At 53.4% G+C, this 19,496-nt stretch overlaps 8 protein-coding genes across 8 annotated transcripts; 6 read left to right on the top strand and 2 right to left on the bottom strand.

The window, feature by feature from the left end:
- Positions 1 to 212: 212 nt before the first annotated feature.
- Positions 213 to 3,427, bottom strand: BDV59DRAFT_188121 (putative sterol glucosyltransferase). Its single transcript, XM_073691357.1, has 8 exons — positions 3,119 to 3,427; positions 2,370 to 3,060; positions 2,157 to 2,314; positions 1,746 to 2,109; positions 1,321 to 1,671; positions 1,078 to 1,256; positions 606 to 1,004; positions 213 to 538 (listed from the first exon to the last, which is right to left on the bottom strand). Exons 1-8 carry the CDS (start codon positions 3,222 to 3,224, stop codon positions 339 to 341), a joined length of 2,448 nt encoding a protein of 815 aa, XP_073543428.1. The 5' UTR covers positions 3,225 to 3,427; the 3' UTR covers positions 213 to 338.
- Positions 3,428 to 3,537: 110 nt separating this feature from the next.
- Positions 3,538 to 5,240, top strand: BDV59DRAFT_188118 (uncharacterized protein). Its single transcript, XM_073691356.1, has 2 exons — positions 3,538 to 3,854; positions 3,927 to 5,240. The coding sequence occupies exons 1-2, from the start codon at positions 3,592 to 3,594 to the stop codon at positions 5,002 to 5,004; spliced, it is 1,341 nt and encodes a 446-aa protein (XP_073543427.1). The 5' UTR covers positions 3,538 to 3,591; the 3' UTR covers positions 5,005 to 5,240.
- A 318-nt stretch (positions 5,241 to 5,558) lies between these two features.
- On the top strand, positions 5,559 to 7,404 carry BDV59DRAFT_188117 (uncharacterized protein). The gene has a single exon (XM_073691355.1). It carries the CDS (start codon positions 6,100 to 6,102, stop codon positions 7,222 to 7,224), a length of 1,125 nt encoding a protein of 374 aa, XP_073543426.1. The 5' UTR covers positions 5,559 to 6,099; the 3' UTR covers positions 7,225 to 7,404.
- Positions 7,405 to 7,527: 123 nt separating this feature from the next.
- Positions 7,528 to 10,390, top strand: pmt4 (dolichyl-phosphate-mannose-protein mannosyltransferase). Its single transcript, XM_073691354.1, has 4 exons — positions 7,528 to 7,632; positions 7,702 to 7,964; positions 8,026 to 9,673; positions 9,724 to 10,390. Exons 2-4 carry the CDS (start codon positions 7,740 to 7,742, stop codon positions 10,170 to 10,172), a joined length of 2,322 nt encoding a protein of 773 aa, XP_073543425.1. The 5' UTR covers positions 7,528 to 7,632; positions 7,702 to 7,739; the 3' UTR covers positions 10,173 to 10,390.
- A 277-nt stretch (positions 10,391 to 10,667) lies between these two features.
- BDV59DRAFT_188114 (pirin family protein) lies at positions 10,668 to 11,982 on the top strand (the record flags this gene model as incomplete). The annotated part of the gene is made up of 1 exon (XM_073691353.1): positions 10,668 to 11,982. A coding segment is annotated over one exon (1,171 nt), but the record flags the coding sequence as incomplete, so codon positions are not given.
- A 55-nt stretch (positions 11,983 to 12,037) lies between these two features.
- Positions 12,038 to 12,810, bottom strand: BDV59DRAFT_188113 (uncharacterized protein). Its single transcript, XM_073691352.1, has one exon. It carries the CDS (start codon positions 12,571 to 12,573, stop codon positions 12,196 to 12,198), a length of 378 nt encoding a protein of 125 aa, XP_073543423.1. The 5' UTR covers positions 12,574 to 12,810; the 3' UTR covers positions 12,038 to 12,195.
- A 12-nt stretch (positions 12,811 to 12,822) lies between these two features.
- Positions 12,823 to 14,805, top strand: BDV59DRAFT_188112 (PRKCSH domain-containing protein). Its single transcript, XM_073691351.1, has 2 exons — positions 12,823 to 13,205; positions 13,262 to 14,805. The coding sequence occupies exons 1-2, from the start codon at positions 13,089 to 13,091 to the stop codon at positions 14,678 to 14,680; spliced, it is 1,536 nt and encodes a 511-aa protein (XP_073543422.1). The 5' UTR covers positions 12,823 to 13,088; the 3' UTR covers positions 14,681 to 14,805.
- Positions 14,806 to 15,592: 787 nt separating this feature from the next.
- Positions 15,593 to 19,048, top strand: BDV59DRAFT_136185 (cytoskeletal protein-binding protein SLA1). Its single transcript, XM_073687063.1, has 4 exons — positions 15,593 to 16,931; positions 16,988 to 17,018; positions 17,075 to 18,877; positions 18,942 to 19,048. Exons 1-4 carry the CDS (start codon positions 15,711 to 15,713, stop codon positions 18,965 to 18,967), a joined length of 3,081 nt encoding a protein of 1,026 aa, XP_073543421.1. The 5' UTR covers positions 15,593 to 15,710; the 3' UTR covers positions 18,968 to 19,048.
- The last annotated feature ends 448 nt before the right edge of the window (positions 19,049 to 19,496 follow it).

Here is a 19,496-nt window from a genome sequence, read left to right as displayed (position 1 = left end):
TTAAACATCCAGTGCGCGGGTACCATGTACACGCGAACGATATTAGGGCAGACGCCACTTATGATTGCATTACAGGGAGTACGATAGATGGGTGTGTAATGGACAGGGAGAAGGTTTGCTGAACTGTAGAGGTTGGAAAGTGGAGGAAGGACCGGTCCGTTGTCATACTCATTGTAGCTGCACAAATGATGTTCTTTGTCCGTAGGACTGCGGCTTAATCTGATGGCGAAACCACATGAGTTGGAATTTAATCCACTCATGCTGATCTTCACTGGCACATGGGTAGGACTTCATTATGTGGACATTAGCTAATCTACCGCACCCTGCCAAAGGCGGACTCAATCCATAGACTCAAGCAGGGTATCAAACATCTGGATGACCTCGCCCTCTTGCTGTGGAGACAGTTGAATCATGTTAGTGTGTGCGTACCCATCTCTAAGTCGAGCGTTCACGATATCCTTCGGAGTTTTCGTCCTAAAAGCAGCTTCTATGCTTTTCGAAATTCCATGGAACGGATATGCCATCAGTCCGATCCCAGCTTTGACCACAGAATGTGTTAGCATTCCTGCTGAATCTATACTGTCAGCAATAAAGAAAGCACTCACCGGAAGGCATCTTCGTAGCCAGACCCATGGTCCCCCTCGCGAACCCCTTGACTGCACCGGCTGCTCCCTCTTCCCTTGCCCCTTTCAGCGGCTGTGTGAAGAGGCCGGTTACAGCACCAGTCATGCCACCCACAAAATTCTTGCCCCCAACCTTGGCCCCAGATTTCCAATCCTGAACGGTCCCATAGTCCTTCGGGGTTTCGCCGTACAACTGGGGCGCTCTTCGAAATCCCTCTGCCGCCGCATGTGGAATATCGACCACAACCCCTCGAAAATAGGTTGATGAGAATTTACCAAATCCTTGTAATGTGGCCCCAATCATATTTCCTGCAGTCCCAAATGGAGGCCGACTTTGGCCACTGTTGGAGCTGGTCATTGGTGACTGCGTTGTTTGCATTCCTGCTTGGGACGTTAGATACCTAGAATTGAAACAAGAGGCTAGCCTTGTGCAGCGGATAAAATCGAGGCATACCTTGCGAGATCTCCCTGTTGGCATTGGCAGAGCGGCTTCGCTTAAATTCTTTGTATGGATTGTAAAACATCTCACCCGTCGACTGCAACATGTTCGAGCCGGTGGCGGTGGCAGCGGAGAGGACACCTGTTAGAGGGTCCCACCGACGATTTTCAATAATAATAGGATTGATAGGGTAGCTGTTTTTCATATCAATAATCGTGAAATAAGGCTGTGCAGGACGGGCAGAACAGGCAACCGTACCATCGAATGTGTTTTGAATCTATCCTGTCATGACCAACCAAGATGCTCGCAGCAGTCTTTGACAGATTTAAGGGTCGCTTTCCTTTGGTATAAGTCCAAACCGCAGGCTGGTTAGGTATGATGCTGCATCGCATTCTTTCCAAGGGTAAATTACGATGGAACGAATTCACAGCCGCTGCCACGCCAGACTCCGCCCGCATCTTGATGGCAATTTCACCCGCGGCCGCTTTCGCCTGCGGCGTGAGGCAGAACTGTATGGCAGATGCTAGCGTTTCCGGATCAAGTAAGGCGTAGGGGATGGGGTTTGGGCCTGCACCGGCCGTGGCTACCATTTTGCCCCAGAAGGGTTGACTGGAATAGCTGCATCAGCCTTGGAGACGACACGGGAGTAAAAACGGGTGCATATGTTCAATGGGGAGCCATACTCGCCAAAAAAGGGTACGATGGTCGTTGGACACCCATTTATGAGACCACAAGCGGTAGTTCCTGCACCACCATGGTGGACCACGGCAGCTACATGTTCAAAAAGCCACGTGTGCGGACAATCGCCAATATAGAAGATATTGGGGTCTGGTGGCCCAGCTAGCTCGCTCCAACCTTTTGATACGATCGCGCGTACGCCAGCTCTTTGAACTGCCATGAGCACAGTATCTACTAAGCTCTGGGGATTATCAACCACGATACTACCGAAACCAATGTACACAGGAGGTGGCCCGGATCGCAAGAATCCTGCGAGTTCAGGAGATGGGGTATATGAAGACGGCTCTGAGAAGAAGAACCCGCACACGTCTAAGAGAATCAGCCTCAAGCTGCAGAGAAGTAATTCTCGTACGTACCGATATGAGTTGGCCAGTCTCGTGGCCTCGGAACCAAGGCAGGGGACCAACAGTATGTAAAAGGGACTTCCAGGGCTTCAGCTAGACAGGGGCCCTCTGTTGCAGGGACGGGTGCTAGATCTATCGAGGCCCGCCACCGATTGATCACGTCTCCAAGCCTGTCGGCATCTGTTAGCTGCTTCCTCAACTACCAATTGGCTAGGGTCCAACTACCCTTGCCATGTTAAAAACTCCACCACTCCGTATGAGACCCAGTTAGCTGTCCTTGTATTCAATGATGTGGAATTCAGATTAGCCAAGGGGTGAGGAAATTCCCTCGCACTACTCCAAGGCATCGTAAACATCAAATGGACAGGGATCCCTAGTGCCTGCGCACAGTGGATGTGTGCAAAGCTAGGTGGGTTGGCGATGATAGCATCCGCAACAAAAGGCTCTTGAGTTGTGGGATCGTCTTCAATGCAGGATCTCCAGCAGCCATTGAGCATTTCTGCTACCATGACCTGCTTCTTTTTGATCTCTCCATCACGCAAGGTTTTCATCTGTGGAATGAGGCCTGGATTTTTGACCATATATGCCATGAGCTGTGCAGGATCGCCCCCGATGGGGAAGAACTCGAGGTATGAATCCCTGACGAAGTCTGCAAAGACATCGTGTGTGGCGATACGAACCCGATGGCCATGTCTCTGCAACGCATTTCCCAATGCGATGAAGGGCTGGACATCTCCACGGCTGCCCACAATCTGAATCACTATATTCAATTTTACATCAAAGGGGATTTCTTGCGTAGCTTGAACGTCCTTATAAGGCGGCGGCGAGTCATAGAATTGTTCTGGCTGTTGCTCGGCAACCCGAGCGATGGACTTCGCGATCTTGGAATCAAGATTAATATCAATTCTACCGTCGTCTATAGGTCAGGAATATTAGCCCTGGTATTACTGCGATTCGCTGCTTATGTAGCATACTGTGGACATTTCCCGACGCTCCGGTCAATTCGGGATCAATGTACGGAGTATAAGGTGGGGGGGATTCTGCCCTTAGTTCCCCGTCTGGGCTTTGACGTCCTTCCATTCTTACTGAAGATTCAGGAGGCCGGAGCAGGAATCCTTTTATGAAACCGACTTAACGCATCAACCACACCAAGCTGGCAATAATCTAGAGTTTCAGATAACGTTAAATAAGAGTGGAAGAATGGAGAAATAAATGGGATCCGTCTTCTTTAACCATAACTCCTTTCCCACCGTTCCAGGGTTGTTGCAGATAGGATCTTAGGGGTTTTTTTAGGCATCGAAATTAATAAGTGGCAAGCGGGCCGTGCAGCGTCGATCCCCCATCGTGGCTGTGTTCCAGAACGGAACGGAAACCTGTTTTATCATCAAGCCCACTCTTCTCCTCTAGATAATTATTCCTCCTGTTCCACGTCATTCTCCATGTGGCGATGGAGGGCGACATCCGCAATGGCTCGCTATCCAGCTTGTCGCTCCCTCTGCCATGCGGACAGGGCACGAATAAGCGCAGGCTGTTGTTGGTATACATCCACGGTTTCATGGGCTCGGAAGCCAGTTTCCACAACCTTCCAGCGCACGTTCACAACCTGTTGACCGGTTTATTGAGCGATTCGCATGCGGTATACACCCGCATATATCCACGATATAAGTCCCATGGGGAGATTCAGACTGCAGCGGAGCAGTTCAGCGCCTGGTAGGTAAACACCGAGGTTGTTCGTTCAACCTGGAGTCAGATTCGGCCACAGGCTGATACGCATCCTTTCAGGCTGTCGCCCCATGAGGCGGATGACTTGGATGTCATCCTATTAGGACATAGTCTCGGTGGAATTGTGGCCGCAGATGTTGCGCTTCTGCAACGAGATGGGCAACCGAGACACCGAATTCTAGGATTAGTGAACTTCGACGTCCCTTTTTTGGGCCTACATCCCCGCGTGATCCCAACCGGAGTGAGCGGGTCCATACCAAAGAAGGATCCCGCGACTGAAGACAAGCTAGACGGAGAACAGGAATGCTCCGCTTCTGTTCCAGTCACGCCTAATGCTAACTTTAATCCTGCTTTCACAAATGATGTACGCCTGCCTGAGCGAGGGTTTTTCCGGGGAATAATGCATTTTGTTAACAAGAACACGGATAACCTTTCACGGTCGATCTTCAACCGTCTCGTTTCATCTGTGACATTTGCGGGCTGCGTCAGTAATTACCCTGAGCTTCGTCAGCGGTACAAACGCTTAGTGGCCCTCGAGACCGCGGAAGGCAATCCTCGGCGAGTACGATTCGTCAATTACTACACTGCAAGTACCGGTCGCACATCACGGAAATCAAAGGCTGGAGATACAACCCCTTCGCGGAAGCATTCAGAAACCTCGAGCGAGGCAGCCATCTCCACGACGACAACAAAAACACTTGAAGGACAGGCTGTAGGGTTATCAACACATCAGGGTGATGATTTGTTGGCAGACAAAGAGAGCAGCAGTCACGAAAGAAACCGTCCGACTGTGGACAACGCATGTGTCGCTTCATCCACTTTGACTGACCAAAAAGATGATCCATGCCCTTCTGAGTGCGTCTCCATCTCAACTTCTGAAACCGGCTTTAGCTCTGATGACCCTAAACGGAGACTACGCAAGTTCATTCTCTTGCCCTCGCATCATTGGAAACATGAGGATAACGCTAACTGGACACCGGTGCTAATGGAGAACATGGACGAAGTTATAGCGCACCAATCCATGTTTCTTCCACATGGTCCAAACTATGACTACCTTGTGGGAGACACTGTGGCCTTGGTCGAGAAATGGGTCCAAGACGATCTTACACGACGGTTACTTCAGGAAAGTCTGGATTAGGAATCTGCAGCCTCAAGCTGTATCAATAAATCATACGTGTAACCATTCACATTGGTGAAAAGGGGATGTACAGATGAAACAAATCTGTCGGATGGCTCAATAGCTGTTGGAGGCTCAGAGATTTAAAGACAGCCGGATATATATCCGCTCGATGTTTACTATACTGGGGACAATTATGACCTGATCACTATTAATTGATGAATTTAACCTCTCCAAAAGCAACAATTTTATATAGCGTATTTTTCGACTAATTAGAGGGAGTCTCCACGCCCTTAAGATCGACAGTATCTCTCATGGACTGCCTCCTACTACTTACCTACTTGGTACCTCCACGGATACCTGCTTAGGTGCTCATTTCGATGATTATGTTCCTATATAGGAAGAAGAACGTTTTAAATAAGTTTTGAAGATTGCGTCTATCCAAGGCCCGCCCATAGTCCTAACAAGTTATGATGACACCAAATTGGACATGACATCTAAGCTTCCAATATTCATCCGTAGGTTGCCTCGTGAAATCTCTTCACGACCATCAGGCAGGGTGCACCATCGTTATCATGGTATCAGTGCTATGGTGTGACAGTGTCAGACCGACGACAAATCACCGACGGATATAGACGCAGTACTGCATATCTGCAAGGTTGACATTCCACCGCCCAAACCGGACGAAACCTTGATCTGCTTAAGCTTCACAAGCCAGGGGAATTTCCGATGCTTTTTATATCACTGGCCGGACTGAGATCGATGACCCCGCAGCCGCTCAACCCCCACTGGGGCGGTGGCATTTTCGGGCGAAGGGAGCCCCCCAGTGACAGTAGCAGTGCCACCATCTCCCCTATCTTAAAACGCTGTGATCCCTTTCCTTTTCTCCGTCATGTCGTCTCGCTCCCCTCATCGCCGTCGTGTGGTAGCGTGGTGCATCTCGTCGCTGTCGAATTCATCGTGATCGCTCACCGCTGACAGCTTTCAGACACCAAGCGGGTCTGGTCTTTCTCCAATTCCCCGTCGGCGAATGACTTGAGCTGTGTTGGCTCTTCAACTTTCTCCACCACACCGACAGACTATCTTCTTCTTTCTAGACACTCTCGGGACATCATCATGGTCGAATTAATTCCTCCTCCCGATCCTTACACGCTTCTCCCGCCGCTCTTGGCCTGTCTCCCCACGGCTTTCGTCTCTCCTCATCCCCCGCCCGCGCTACTTCCGCTCCTCTCCCCGATACTACGTCAACGGGTGCAGATCTTCAGCGCGGTCGCCTCCTCGCCAACCGACTCATGGCTTCAGCATCTATGTTGGGACTCTTCGAAAGCCGAACGCCTCCAGTCCCTGGTGGATGGCGCTAGTTTCGAACCGCACCCCGTGTCGGGCGAGATCGAGTTGCCCGGGGAAAATCCGGTCACTTACAGACGAATCGATGACGAGACGCTTCAGTCGCGCATTCTCATTCCAGACTATAGTCTCAAGGTGATTTTCCTCTGGTGTTCAACCGACCAAGAGGGCGGTGGGCCGGGGTGGCGGATTGCGGAACTACTGCCGCACGAAGGTGCTTTGGAGGAGGATGCGGCCTGGTCGATTTCTATCGGGGAGGCAAATGCCCATGCTAAAGAGCAGTTGATGGAGGAGGCGTTGAAAGCCGCAGAAAAAGACGAGAATACCTCGTCTCGCCAGGAACCCGAAGAGGAGGACGACGATGCTGATTACTGGGCCCAGTATGATGCCACCCCAGGACAGACACCCTCCGTGAAAACACCTGCGCCCAGTGCAGTCTCCTCCCTCCAACAACAGAACATGTCCGAGAACTCGTATTTTTCGCGCTACGCCGAGGTGCAACCTGCGATGGACAATCATGATCCCGCGGAGGAACAGCCGGAGATTGGGCCATCCTCGTTGAATGGAGATATGCTGGCGAACCTCCTCCGACGACAGGTCGGTGGCTTGGATGATGCGCCGTCGGGACACCCCAACGCGCCGAACGAGCATACGGCGATGCCGTTGAACCACCCCCGTCCATCCTCGACCTCCTCCGCCAGCTCGGAAGCGGTCGCAAAGTTAGAGCAAGAGGCGGAGACCCAGTCCGCTTGCGAAGTGGGCGTCAAGCAACATATTGGCTCGAACATTAAGAGCCTGTTCCGACTGGCGAAAGCAACGGGGATATCTCGAGTGGAATTCCAATCCCTGGTACGGACGGAGCTGGAGCTGTTGAACGTTTCCGACGAGGAGTGATGCATTATTGAAGATATCCTTGCGTCTGTTCTTGTGTGCATACCAACCCGCATTGCATTTGACTAGGTGCCTGACATTTGGAGCGTTGAGCGTTGTTCTGGGTTGATGAATTGTATGTTTTACCATCCATATAGGGTATTCACGGAATATATAGCTCTTGATAATTTATATACCTCCAAGACGTGTTTGTATAGATTCACATGGCCTGCCTAGGCTAACTAACACCTATCCGGCCGGGGTCTTGTTCCGTTCCGCGCGCGTGTTCCTGAACGGACACGCAAGCCCGCCCCATCGGCAGTTCCCCTCCTACAACACCTCCTTCTCTCCCTCTCTCCCGTCAATTCTTTCTCCTCTGCTCTTCTTTCTTTTTCTCTTCTTCTTTCCTGTCATGTTCCTTGTTTAATTTCGGTAAGTTTCCTCGCTCTCTCCCTGTTGGTGCCGTCCGTTCTCGCTGACCATTGTCTTTCGGCACCGCAGTACAAACATAGGTGGTCTTTTCATCTATCGTCGACATCATGTCTTCCTCTCCTTCTCTCCGGAAGAGAGGTGGTAAAGGAGGCACTCCGGTGCCCCAGGAGGCTTCTTCACCGGTTCCTACATTTCAGGGTGTCACCCCCAAACGGTCAGAATGGGATTATCGGCTGGCCATGACCGTTCTGACCGTCCTGGCATTCATCACCCGCTTCTATAAGATCTCCTACCCCAACGAGGTTGTCTTCGATGAGGTCCACTTCGGAAAGGTTAGTTGGATTGTATACCCGGGGCCCATTGAAGAATTGATCTGATTTCTGGCTTCTGTAGTTCGCCTCCTACTATTTGCAACGAACCTACTTCTTCGATGTCCATCCTCCCTTCGGAAAACTTCTCTTCGCCTTTATGGGATGGCTTGTGGGCTACGACGGCCACTTCCTGTTCGACAACATCGGCGATAGCTACATTGACCACAAGGTCCCCTATGTCGCGCTTCGTGCTATGCCCGCGACCCTCGGCGCCCTCACAATCCCGGTGGTCTTCTTGATCATGTGGGAGTCTGGCTACTCGCTTCCCGCTTGCGTCCTCGCGGCTGGCCTGGTCCTCTTCGACAACGCGCATATTGGTGAAGATCGATTGATTCTCCTGGATGCCACCCTAGTTCTCACCATGGCTCTCAGTGTGCTGTGCTACGTCCGTTTCTATAAGTTGCGCCATGAACCGTTTGGCCGGAAGTGGTGGAAATGGCTTCTTTTGACTGGAGTGTCCCTCAGCTGCGTGATATCCACTAAGTACGTTGGTGTCTTTACCTTTGTCACCATCGGTGCCGCTGTTCTGGTCGATCTCTGGAATCTGCTGGATATCAGACGCCCGAACGGTGCCCTCAGCATGTTCCGATGGGGTCAGCACTTCGCTGCCCGTGCCTTCGCCCTGATTGTCGTCCCCTTCTTCTTCTACCTGTTCTGGTTCCAGGTCCACTTTGCCATTCTGAACCGTTCTGGACCTGGCGATGAGTTCATGACCCCCGAGTTCCAGGAGACTCTCTCCGATAATGCCCTGTCGGCACAGTCCATCGGTGTCAAGTACTTCGACACGATCACGATCAGACACAAGGATACCAAGGTCCTTCTCCATAGTCATTGGGAGAAGTATCCCCTCCGCTATGATGACGGACGTATTTCTAGCCAAGGCCAGCAGGTTACCGGATATCCTTTCAACGACACCAACAATCAATGGCAAATCCTTCCTGGGGTATCCCTCCCTGATGTTGAGCCTGAGGGTGGCCACGACGTGCGGAACGGCGACATCATTCAGCTTCGCCATTTGGGAACCGATACTATCCTCTTGACACACGATGTTGCGTCTCCCTATTTCCCGACCAACCAGGAATTTACCACAGTCTCCCACGAGTTGGCAAATGGTGAACGCCACAACGATACTCTTTTCGAGCTCAAGATTGAGCACGGAAAGACGAAGCAGCAATTCAAGACTTTGTCCAGCCACTTCAAGTTGATCCACGTTCCCACTCGGGTTGCGATGTGGACACATAGTACACCCTTGCCCGACTGGGCGTTCAAACAGGCCGAAATTAATGGCAACAAGAATGTGCTGCAGAGCAGTAACCTCTGGTTTGCGGATTCTATCGATTCGCTACCTGAGGACAGCCCTCGGCGGTTCAAGGAAGAACGCAAGGTCAAGCATCTGTCCTTCCTCCGCAAGTACGTGGAACTGCAGCGTGCCATGTTCTTCCATAACAACGCTCTCACGAGTAGCCATCCCTATGCCAGTGAACCCTTCCAGTGGCCATTCCTTCTTCGTGGTGTCAGCTTCTGGACTAAGAACGACACTCGGGAGCAGATCTACTTCCTGGGTAACCCCATTGGTTGGTGGATCGCCAGTAGTCTTTTGGCAGTTTTTGCCGGTGTCATCGGTGCCGATCAACTGTCTCTGAGACGCGGCATTGATGCGGTTGAAGAAAGTGAGTAGACCCAGCCACAATCCTGTAACTGACATACTAACTGCCTCGAGTTTGGGGCGTCGGTTCCCGTTCCCGTCTCTATAACAGCACTGCTTTCCTGTTCTTGTGTTGGGCTGCTCATTATTTCCCCTTCTGGTTAATGGGACGCCAGCGTTTCTTGCACCACTATCTCCCGGCCCACGTTGCTTCATGCATGGTGACCGGTGCTTTGGTTGAATTCATCTTCAACATCCAACCCATCCAGTCTACGAAGCCTGAGGCAGACGACTCCACTGGAAAGTCGAAGGCGTCCGCTCGTCCTCGCCACTTCATTACTGCTGGCGAGCGGATGGGATCTAAGTCTGTTCTTGCCTGCTGGGTCGCGGCTCTGGTCATCCTCGCAGCTACTATTTGGGGATTCTGCTTCTACGCTCCTCTGACCTACGGAACCCCTGGTCTGGATGTGGCTGGTGTGAACGCTCGCCGGTGGCTCGGCTATGATCTGCACTTTGCCAAGTGATTGATGTCTACGGACGAATTCATGCAATTCTGGTCTAACTCTTTCACTATGTTGTGAGTGACCATGTGAAGAGTTTTCTTGTAAGATAATTTGCCTTTGATGTTGACTCTTCCTTTTCCTTCTTTGCAAAATGCCGGTTTGAGTGTTGTTGGAGTGCTTCGTAATTGTGGGAAGGGGTGTGCATAGCGATAATAATACAAACTGTCTGTCATTTTCCATTACTAGATGGCTCATACGCATGAGAAGTTCATCTTATGCTTACTGATTCGAAGCCGCAGAATCACTCAGCATGCTGCACGTGACTCATAGATTATGCGTGCTGACCAGATCCTGACTGAGCAAACGCCAGCCAATGACATAGGACCGACGTAATCATGGGGTAAGATGCCGGGAGTATCAGGCAGCAATACGTTCCCGAAGCGGCATAGCGGAATGCTGACGGGGATCTTGGTAATCAACCGCTTCGTCTGCCGACGATGCTCTATAAGAAATGACTATGACCTCCACAGGCTACGGGCGTGAACAGGAATTTTCTACTACATTCGCCCGTCCGCCTGACTCAAGTATAAATAACTGGTCGCCCGCGTCCATGCGACTGCTTCTGTCTTTTTTCATCGCAATTATTGCAATCTACTTTTCTTTCTATACATCCCACATCAGAACTCTACTGGAATTGCTTCCTACTCTGCGACAGTCCACTTCAGAGAAGATTACAAGCACCACTGAATTCACCCCTATCATAGTCCCTGTCACCGAAATGGCTGTCCCCCGTGCCATCCGTCAGGTCTTCCTAGCCATTGAGCAAGCCGAAGGCGCCGGCGCCCGCGTGCGCCGCTCCATCGGCACCGCCAAGCTCCGCAACTTCAGCCCCTTCCTGATGCTAGACCACTTCACGATCGGCAAAGGCGCCGGATTCCCCGACCACCCGCACCGTGGTCAGGAGACCATCACGTACCTGCTATCGGGTGGCGTTGACCACGAGGACTTCGCCGGCAACCGGGGCACGATCGGACCGGGCGACCTGCAGTTCATGACAGCCGGGCGCGGCATCATGCACGCCGAGATGCCGCACGAGAACCCGGACGGCAGCCCCAACGTCGGCATGCAGCTGTGGGTCGACCTGCCCAAGCAGCTGAAGATGTGCGAGCCACGCTACCGCGACCTGCGCGCCGAGGAGATCCCCGTCGCCCGCGTCGACGACGGCCGTGTCTCCGTCAAGGTCATCTCCGGCCAGTCGCATGGTGTCGACTCTGTGCGTGACTTGGCGTATACGCCTGTGTGGCTGCTTGACGTGACTATCAAGCCTGGTGGGCGCATCGCCCAGCCACTGCCCCAGGGGTGGAATGGTTTTGCGTATACGCTGGCTGGATCGACGGTGTTTGGGTCGAATGATTCCACGCGCGTCGTGAAGGAGTTCCATAATGTTGTGTTTGAGCAGCCTGGTGACTATGTTGAGGCGTCTGTGCCTGATAACGCTGAGTCCGAGTCGCGGTTCATCCTTGTTGCTGGCCAGCCGCTCGACCAGAAGGTCGTGCAGTATGGCCCGTTTGTCCTGACGAGTCAGGAGGAAGTGTATCAGGCGATGCTGGACTACCAGACGGCGTCCAATGGGTTTGAGAGGACTCGTGGGTGGGAGAGTGACATTGGAAAGAGGATGGCGTGGTAGATGGTTTCGATGGGTGTGTAATTTCGGTTTGTTTATGATACTCTTCTCGGCGTTGTTCACATATGTATATTAGATGTGCACCAATGAATTGTGGACTCTAACTATTGCCTCCTATCCCGTCTACATAGGATGCTTATCAGCGGAACCTTACGAACGTTAGTACTCTCGATGCAGACACAACCCGGACATCAGAGATGTTACGGTGTTCGATATCCATGAACTCGTAGGCCCAATATACTTGCTCAGCATGCGTCTCGTCTCCAAGCACTTTGCGAAGTCGATCGCGGCCGCGTTTGACCTTACGCCCACGCTAAAAAGCGACTTCTTGTGTGTCTGGCCTACTTTCCACCGCCGCGCCTAGAATTTGTTCTTGTCACAGTGCTCCCAGGATGGTTGCATGTCAGCGGCCACAACTATCTCTTCCACTAGGTTGTACTTGTCAAGGTCCTTGAACATCCAATAGTCGCCAAACAACACCGCAGGGTTGGCAAATCGTCTAATATCTGGACCACGATAGACATCACAGCTGATGGGAACTGGTTCGTGATTGGCATTGGGTAACTCAAGATGAAGGTCTTCTATTCTGCCAGTTTCAATGTACAGCACGCCAATGCTTGGGTCAAATGGACGCATAAAAACGTAGGACTGGTGAGCTTCGTCGAAGCGGATTTGGATGCGCTGGGACCGCATCCAGGTTTTAGCGATGGCACGGGATTCTTGATTCATAAAAGACATCAATATGTCAACTTGCACAGGGACAAGATCCAACAGATCATGGCGGAAATAATACGGCGACTTCGATTGCTGTGGAGGGTAGCGACGCAAACATCCTTTTTTTTCTACGGGAAAATGGCAGGCTCGTCTTCTGCTGGCAGAGCTTCGCGCCGTATTTCATGACGCAGCTCCGGAGGGAGGTCAGGGAAACCGAGCAAATGTAGACATGGTCGTCGTCGCAGGTCATGTTGTTTATCTTGTTGATGTTTCCGGTCCGCGTCGAAAAGGGTAATGGGCACGTGGTGATAAGCCGATTGGCATCACCGCCCGCCGATGGTCCGACGGGCTTGTTCACAGCTGGCATCATGACCGACTAAATGTCCTTGTCTTCCTCCACCATCAGTCCGGCTGAAATGCATTCGGTGGCAATTCGATCTCACTCCTCTGCCTCTCTATGAATTTCTGAATAGCTCCACACACCCTCCCCTAACCTCGCAGGGACGCTCGCTACAACTCGCCCGAACAGCAACCAAGCCATGGGTCGACGCAATCGCATCCTCGCGCCACTACTGGTGCTGGCGTGTGCTGGGTCTACAGCCTGGGCGAACAAGAAGGCATTCAACATCAACGACGATCTACTCGCATTTCCTCAGGTAGCTCATGACCTCCGCCCGCATGCATACCACACAGCTGTTAACCACCCAGACAGTTCCAAGTCCTTTTCCCCGACGAATACATCCTTGACTCCCACGCCAAGGACCTCCTTCAAACGCAGGCCATCTCCAACGAGCATGCCCAACAACAGCCTGTTTCCGAGCAGAAGTCGACCCAGGTGTACTCGGAAGACCGCCCTTCCGAACCACATACCCCCCGCGAATCCACGCCCGAGCTCACATACGAGGAGATGATCCTCGAGGACCGGCGCTTCTTCTGCCAGATCCCGCGGGTCGAGACAAGCGAAAACAGCCAGACCAACGGTAGTGCACAGACCAGCGAAGCCGACGAGAAGCGGGAGCTCGCCCGCGCCACGGACCGCGGCATCGAGCTCCTCCGCGAAATGGAGGGCAAATGCATGTACTACGTGTCTGGATGGTGGTCGTACTCGTTCTGCTACAAGAAACAGGTGAAACAGTTCCATGCGCTGCCGTCCGGCAGCGGCATCCCGAATTATCCGCCCATGGAAGACCCGAGCACGCTTTCGTTCATCCTGGGCCGGTTTCCCGACGCCGACCATGACGAGGACGACTATGCGGAGCCGGAGCGTCGGAAGTCGTCTTCGTCTTCGTCGACTGACATGGCCGAGTTGCAGACGAAAGGTGGCTCGCGGTATCTCGTGCAGCATCTCCGCGGCGGCGACCGCTGCGATCTGACGGGGCGGGACCGCAAGATCGAGGTGCAGTTCCACTGCCACCCGCAGTCAACCGATCGCATAGGCTGGATCAAGGAGCTTACGACGTGCTCCTATCTCATGGTGATCTACACGCCGCGGCTGTGCAACGATGTGGCGTTCCAGCCGCCACAGCAGGACGAGGTGCACTCCATCGAGTGCCGTGAGATTTTATCTCCGGAGCAGGTGCCCGAGTGGGAAGCCGTCCGGGACTACCACCTTGCGCATCAGTTGGTGGATGCCGCTGCCGCCGCCACGCCGGAGTTCGCGGTCATTGGGGATATTGAGGTTGGAGCACAGCGGTTAGTGGGTGCGGAAGGTAAGGAGATCGAAAAGGGTCGGGTGGCCTCCGCATGGGAAGAGAAGGTGGATGTGGTGGCGAAGCGCGAGAACGGCGAGGTGCAGTCCTTATCGCGAGACGAACTCGAAAAGTTCGATCTTGATCCGAAGAAGATCGAAGATTTGCGCAAGCGTCTCGAGGAGCTGGCCCAGGGTAAGGATTGGACCTTGGAGATGGTCACCGCTAATGGAGAGCGCGGCCTACGTGGGATTGTGACTACGGATGATGATAGTGACGAGGAGGACGGGCATGAAGATTCTGAGAAGGATGATGGCCATGATGACGACGGTACAGCCCCTTCGCAGCCGCAAGAGACGGACAAGGCCAACGGCGAGAATGGAGGCAGTGAGGCGGCGCAGACGGAGGAGGGGAGCGAGGAGGTATTCAAAGACGAGCTGTGATTTTTTTTTCCTGTGATTTTTTTCGGCGGTTCCATGTCATATACCACATCTCACGAAGCATATCCAAATGTACAGCCTGTATAGTTTAGTTGCTATGACGGGATGCAGAACGTGGTGCAGTGCAGAAAACGTGACCGCCCTGAAGGACTGACGATGACCCCATCAACTTCTCTCTCGCTACAACTTCATCTTCCTCTTCCCTCTCTCCCTCCCTCCTCTCCCTCGCCTCTTCTACGATCCCCTCTCCATTCCTCTGCCATTGAGCTTCCTCTGGCTAGTTCCTTCAATTCGGCAGCTTCTCCCACTTGGTTCCTTTGCCAAGGCTGTCCGTGTCCTCCACCCAAACCCACTCTCTGCCCCCCCCGACCGGGTTCCCCATCCACTCTCTCTTCCAACCTCCGAGTCTACTCCCGTTTGGAAACTTGGGATCGATCCTGCACGGACGGACACGGGGTCTCTTCTTCCTCTCTGTTTCCATCCCGTCTTCTTGTTCCTTCCGTCCCCCCTTTCCCTGAGCCTTCCCTTCCGACATAAGCTCCAACGGTTAAACTCCCAACCGGACGTCCCTCCGACCTGGTGACGGCCCAACATGGGTTTCCTCGGGATATACACAGCTATATACGACTACCAGCCCCAAGCGCAGGGCGAATTAGAACTGCGCGAAGGCGATCTCCTCTATATTCTCGAGAAGAGTGACGAGGACGATTGGTGGAAGGCCAAGAAGAAGGCCGAGCGGGAAGATGAAGATGAACCTGAGGGTCTGGTACCTAACAACTACGTCGAGGAGGTAAGATCAATGTTCCACGCAGGATTGATTCCTGGATGAGCAGAGCGGATCTGTCTGATCCAGCTTCCCATGCTTCCGGATTTGCATTGCCCATCATGGATCCCCTCTGTTCCTCAGGGGTAAAGGTGTACCTTTGCTGACCTGACAAATTCCTAGGCTCAACCAGTGCACACCGCGAAAGCTCTCTATGACTACACGCGCCAGACAGACGAGGAAGTCTCCTTCTCGGAAGATGCTGAATTGATGGTCTACGATACCTCCGATCCCGATTGGACCTTGGTTGGCGTCAACTCCGACTACGGCTTCGCCCCCTCCAACTACATAGAGATCGTTGAGGAGAGCTCTCACGCTCCGGCCCCATCGGTTCCAGCTCCTCCGCCGGCTGAATCCCCTCCTCCTTCTCTTCCGCAGCGTCCGGCCGCTGTGCCAACGGAAGAGCCCAACGGTGCCCCCTCCGGCTCTCCCATTGACACCGTCCAGAACCCAGCAGCTGCGGCCATCGCCGATATCATTCACAAGCAGCATGCGGCTGCCCCAGAACCTGAGCCCACTCGGGCTATCCCGCCGCCCCCGCAGCCGTCCTATGAACCGGAAGATGATTATCAGCGGGAGCCTTCTCCCCCACCGCCGGCGCTACCACGAAGACCCCCCTCGGAACACGTCACTTCGCCTATCAGCGCAGAATCGCCCGCCTCACCATCTCTGCCTCCACGTCCTCAGTACGGAAGAGAGCCGGAACCGACTCCCCGTGTGAAGGAATCGCCCCCGGACAATCGAGTCGGCCAACCAACCCCCCGCTCGCCCTCTGGATACCATATCTACAATATCAATGAAATGGTGGAAGTAATGGGCAAGCGCAAGAAGATGCCGACAACTCTCGGAATCAACATCGCCACTGGCACCATCTTCATTTCGCCGGAGCGGGATGGTGATATGCAAGAATGGACGGCCGACAAGTTGACGAACTATTCCCTCGAAGAGAAGCATGTGTTTGTCGATCTCGTGCGCCCCAGTAAGAGTGTCGATTTCCACGCTGGCGCCAAGGACACCGCGCGAGAGATAGTCGCCGCACTCGGTGAGATCTCCGGCGCCTATCGTGCGGAGGGTCTGAAGGAGGTCATTGCTGCTGGTTCTGGCGGTGGCGGACAGAAGAAGGGCCAGATGCTGTATGATTTCATGGCCCAGGGTGATGACGAAGTCACCGTGGCTGCGGGTGACGAAGTTGTCGTGCTGGATGACACCAAGTCTGAGGAGTGGTGGATGGTACGGCGTATGAAGAACGGTAAAGAGGGCGTGGTTCCAAGCAGCTATGTCGAAGTCACTGGTCTTGTCTCGCCGCCCCCACCGACCCGAATCGAATCCGGCTTGTCTGCGGTGGAGAGAAACCGACTAGAGGAAGCGCGTCTCACTAAGGAGGCATCCCGAAAGTCAAGGACAGACTCGATGGGATCGCGAGGCCCAGAGGTGAGTACCATGAGTGATAGTCTATAAAGGGCCGATAGCTGACAGGTACTTCTTAGCACCAAAAGCGTGAGAGTCGACACAAGTCAAGTATGTTTCCACGCATCTCTTGAGCGCACATGGACGGTCGCTAACTGAGCCTACAGAACCCGAGGCGGGCAAGACAAGGAATTGGACCGACCGTACCAAGACATTTACGGTCGAGGCCCAGTTTATCGGTCTACAAGATGGCAAAATTCATCTCCATAAAATGAATGGAGTCAAGATTGCCGTTCCCATTGCAAAGATGTCCATCGAAGACTTGGAGTACGTTGAAAAGATTACTGGTGAATCTCTTGATGAAGACAAGCCTCTTTCCGATATCCGGCGCCGCTCCCAGTCTCAGCGTGATGCGGAAAAGGCGAAGAAAGCCGGGGCTTCCTTCCAACAGTCGGACTATGACTGGTTTGATTTCTTCCTCAAAGCAGGTGTTGGCCCACACCAGTGCGAGCGTTACGCTCAAAACTTCGTCAAGGACTCTATGGATGAAGGTGTCTTACCGGACATCACACCTGAAGTCCTCCGTACGCTTGGACTGAAGGAGGGAGATATCTTGCGAGTTATGCGCTATCTCGACAACCTCTATGGCCGGACGGGGGCCAAGTCCAAGTTGCGTAATGTGAGCTTCGGGGGGGAGGAGGTCATCGGCAATGGCGATGAGGGAGGTCTCTTCGCCGGCCCTGGTGGTACACTTCGCAATAACACGCGCAAAGGCCGTCCCGCTCCTGCTGTTCAGGCAGGCGATGTCGTTGACCCCAAAGCTTTCGCGCAACAGGATGAATCGAAACCCGCTGAACGGAAAGAGACTCCACCTCCTTCAGCTGCTCCGGAGAAGCCTGTTAAGCAGGGCTTCGATGATGATGCGTGGGAAGTCAAACAGCCGCGACAGTCGACTCCTTCCTCCGCTCCGGCACCTACAGCTTCGCCTCCTGCTACAGCTTCGCCAGCCGCATCCACGCAGCCGCCTGCTCAGAAGCAACTCACTGGGGCGATGGCAGATCTCTCTCTTCTCACTAATCATCCTCCCCTCCAGCCGGCGCCTTCCCAACCGCCAGCGCCTCAGGTAACTGCAGTACCTGCGATTCAACCACAGCCGACTGCGGTACCGGCAGCGCAACCGCAACAGCCGCAACAAACTGGCGCTACTCCTGGCTTCTTTGCCCAGCTCGGACAGGCTGGACAGCAGCAGCAGCCTCTGCAGAACGCTGCGCAAGGGTTCAGCCCTCAAGCTACTGGGTTCCAACAAGCCTCCCGACCACGGCCGCAGCCTCCTCAGCAGCAATTGGGCTCGAACACGTTGCTTCCCCCGCCTCCTCAGCGACCTCTCTCCGCCCCTCAGAACTTCCCTCAGCAGCCGAACACGTTCGGTCCCCCTCCTTTGCAACCCCAGCTGACGGGGCTGCCCCAAGCTAGCCCTCAGGTCGCTCCTCCTGGGCAAAGTCTTGCCGAACTCAACCAGCAGCGATTCCAACAGAGCATGCAACCCCAACCTACTGGGTTCATGCCGCAGAACCAGTTCCCGAACGGGATGATGCCGCAGCCCACTGGGTTCCAGCCGCAGTCTCAATTCGGGATCCAGCAGCAACAGACGGGTTTCCAAGGTCTTGCGCCTCAGCCTACGGGCTTTGGTGGGTTCCAGCCGCAGCCTCAGCAGCCAATGCAGACCGGCATCAACTCTGTGCTCCCACCGCCCTTGCAGCCTCAGCCAACCGGTATGAATGGTGCTAGTAACATGCCGTACAATGCCTCGCCCCCGCCTGTACCACCCATCCCCCAACAGCCCACTGCAGCACCTTTGCAACCTCAAAAGACTGGCCCGGCACCACCAGTCAGATTTGGTGTGAAACCGGACGCCCCGAAGAAGCTTGCCCCGCAGCCTACGGGCATGAGGGCGAACCTTGCGCAAGCTAGTAAGTATCTTACCTCTCAAGTCATATATTTGGGTTGGGCATTGTACCTCTAACACACGTCTAGCGCCTTCGAATCCTTTTGGTTTCTAAATCTGACTACCTCTGTTGTATATAAGCATGCTTTCTCTGCGGCACATGACTTTTCTCTACTATAAATTATTTACCCTTTTTTCTTCACTCACCTACTCTCCTGGCGCGTCTTCTCACGCTGTAATGCGTACTGCAATCTAATTGTTCTTTACTAGTCATGCCATGGCCCGTCATCATCCCACGCAGCGAGTTTTGAAGCAATGCCCTGAGTATTCTTGTTTCTGTTGCCGCTTCAGCGAGCTAGAATTTCCTTTGTTTTGTGTTACACGCCTTAGGGGAATTTGGGAGCCACATCGTCCGGTTTCTTTTGTCTTTACACCTAGTCCGGGATTTCAATCACGCAACGTATGTGTTCATTGCAGGTTGCGCCCATATTGGGTTCTTGCGGCCGTCACTATTGACTCGTTGCGTTGATTGTCTACTGATTTGGACCAGATCCAGGAAGCCTGTTTTTGTTGCAACGTCTTTGTATGGTACATAAAGTCATGGCATTGTCTTCTAATAATTATCCCGTTAACTGTTTATTCAG

This window comes from Aspergillus ambiguus (genome assembly GCF_047715705.1).
Source record: "Aspergillus ambiguus strain CBS 117.58 unplaced genomic scaffold BDV59scaffold_52, whole genome shotgun sequence".
NCBI classification, from domain to species: domain Eukaryota; kingdom Fungi; phylum Ascomycota; class Eurotiomycetes; order Eurotiales; family Aspergillaceae; genus Aspergillus; species Aspergillus ambiguus.
The sequence above is the reverse complement of the archived record's forward strand: the minus strand, read 5'-3'. Positions and strand labels throughout refer to the sequence as shown.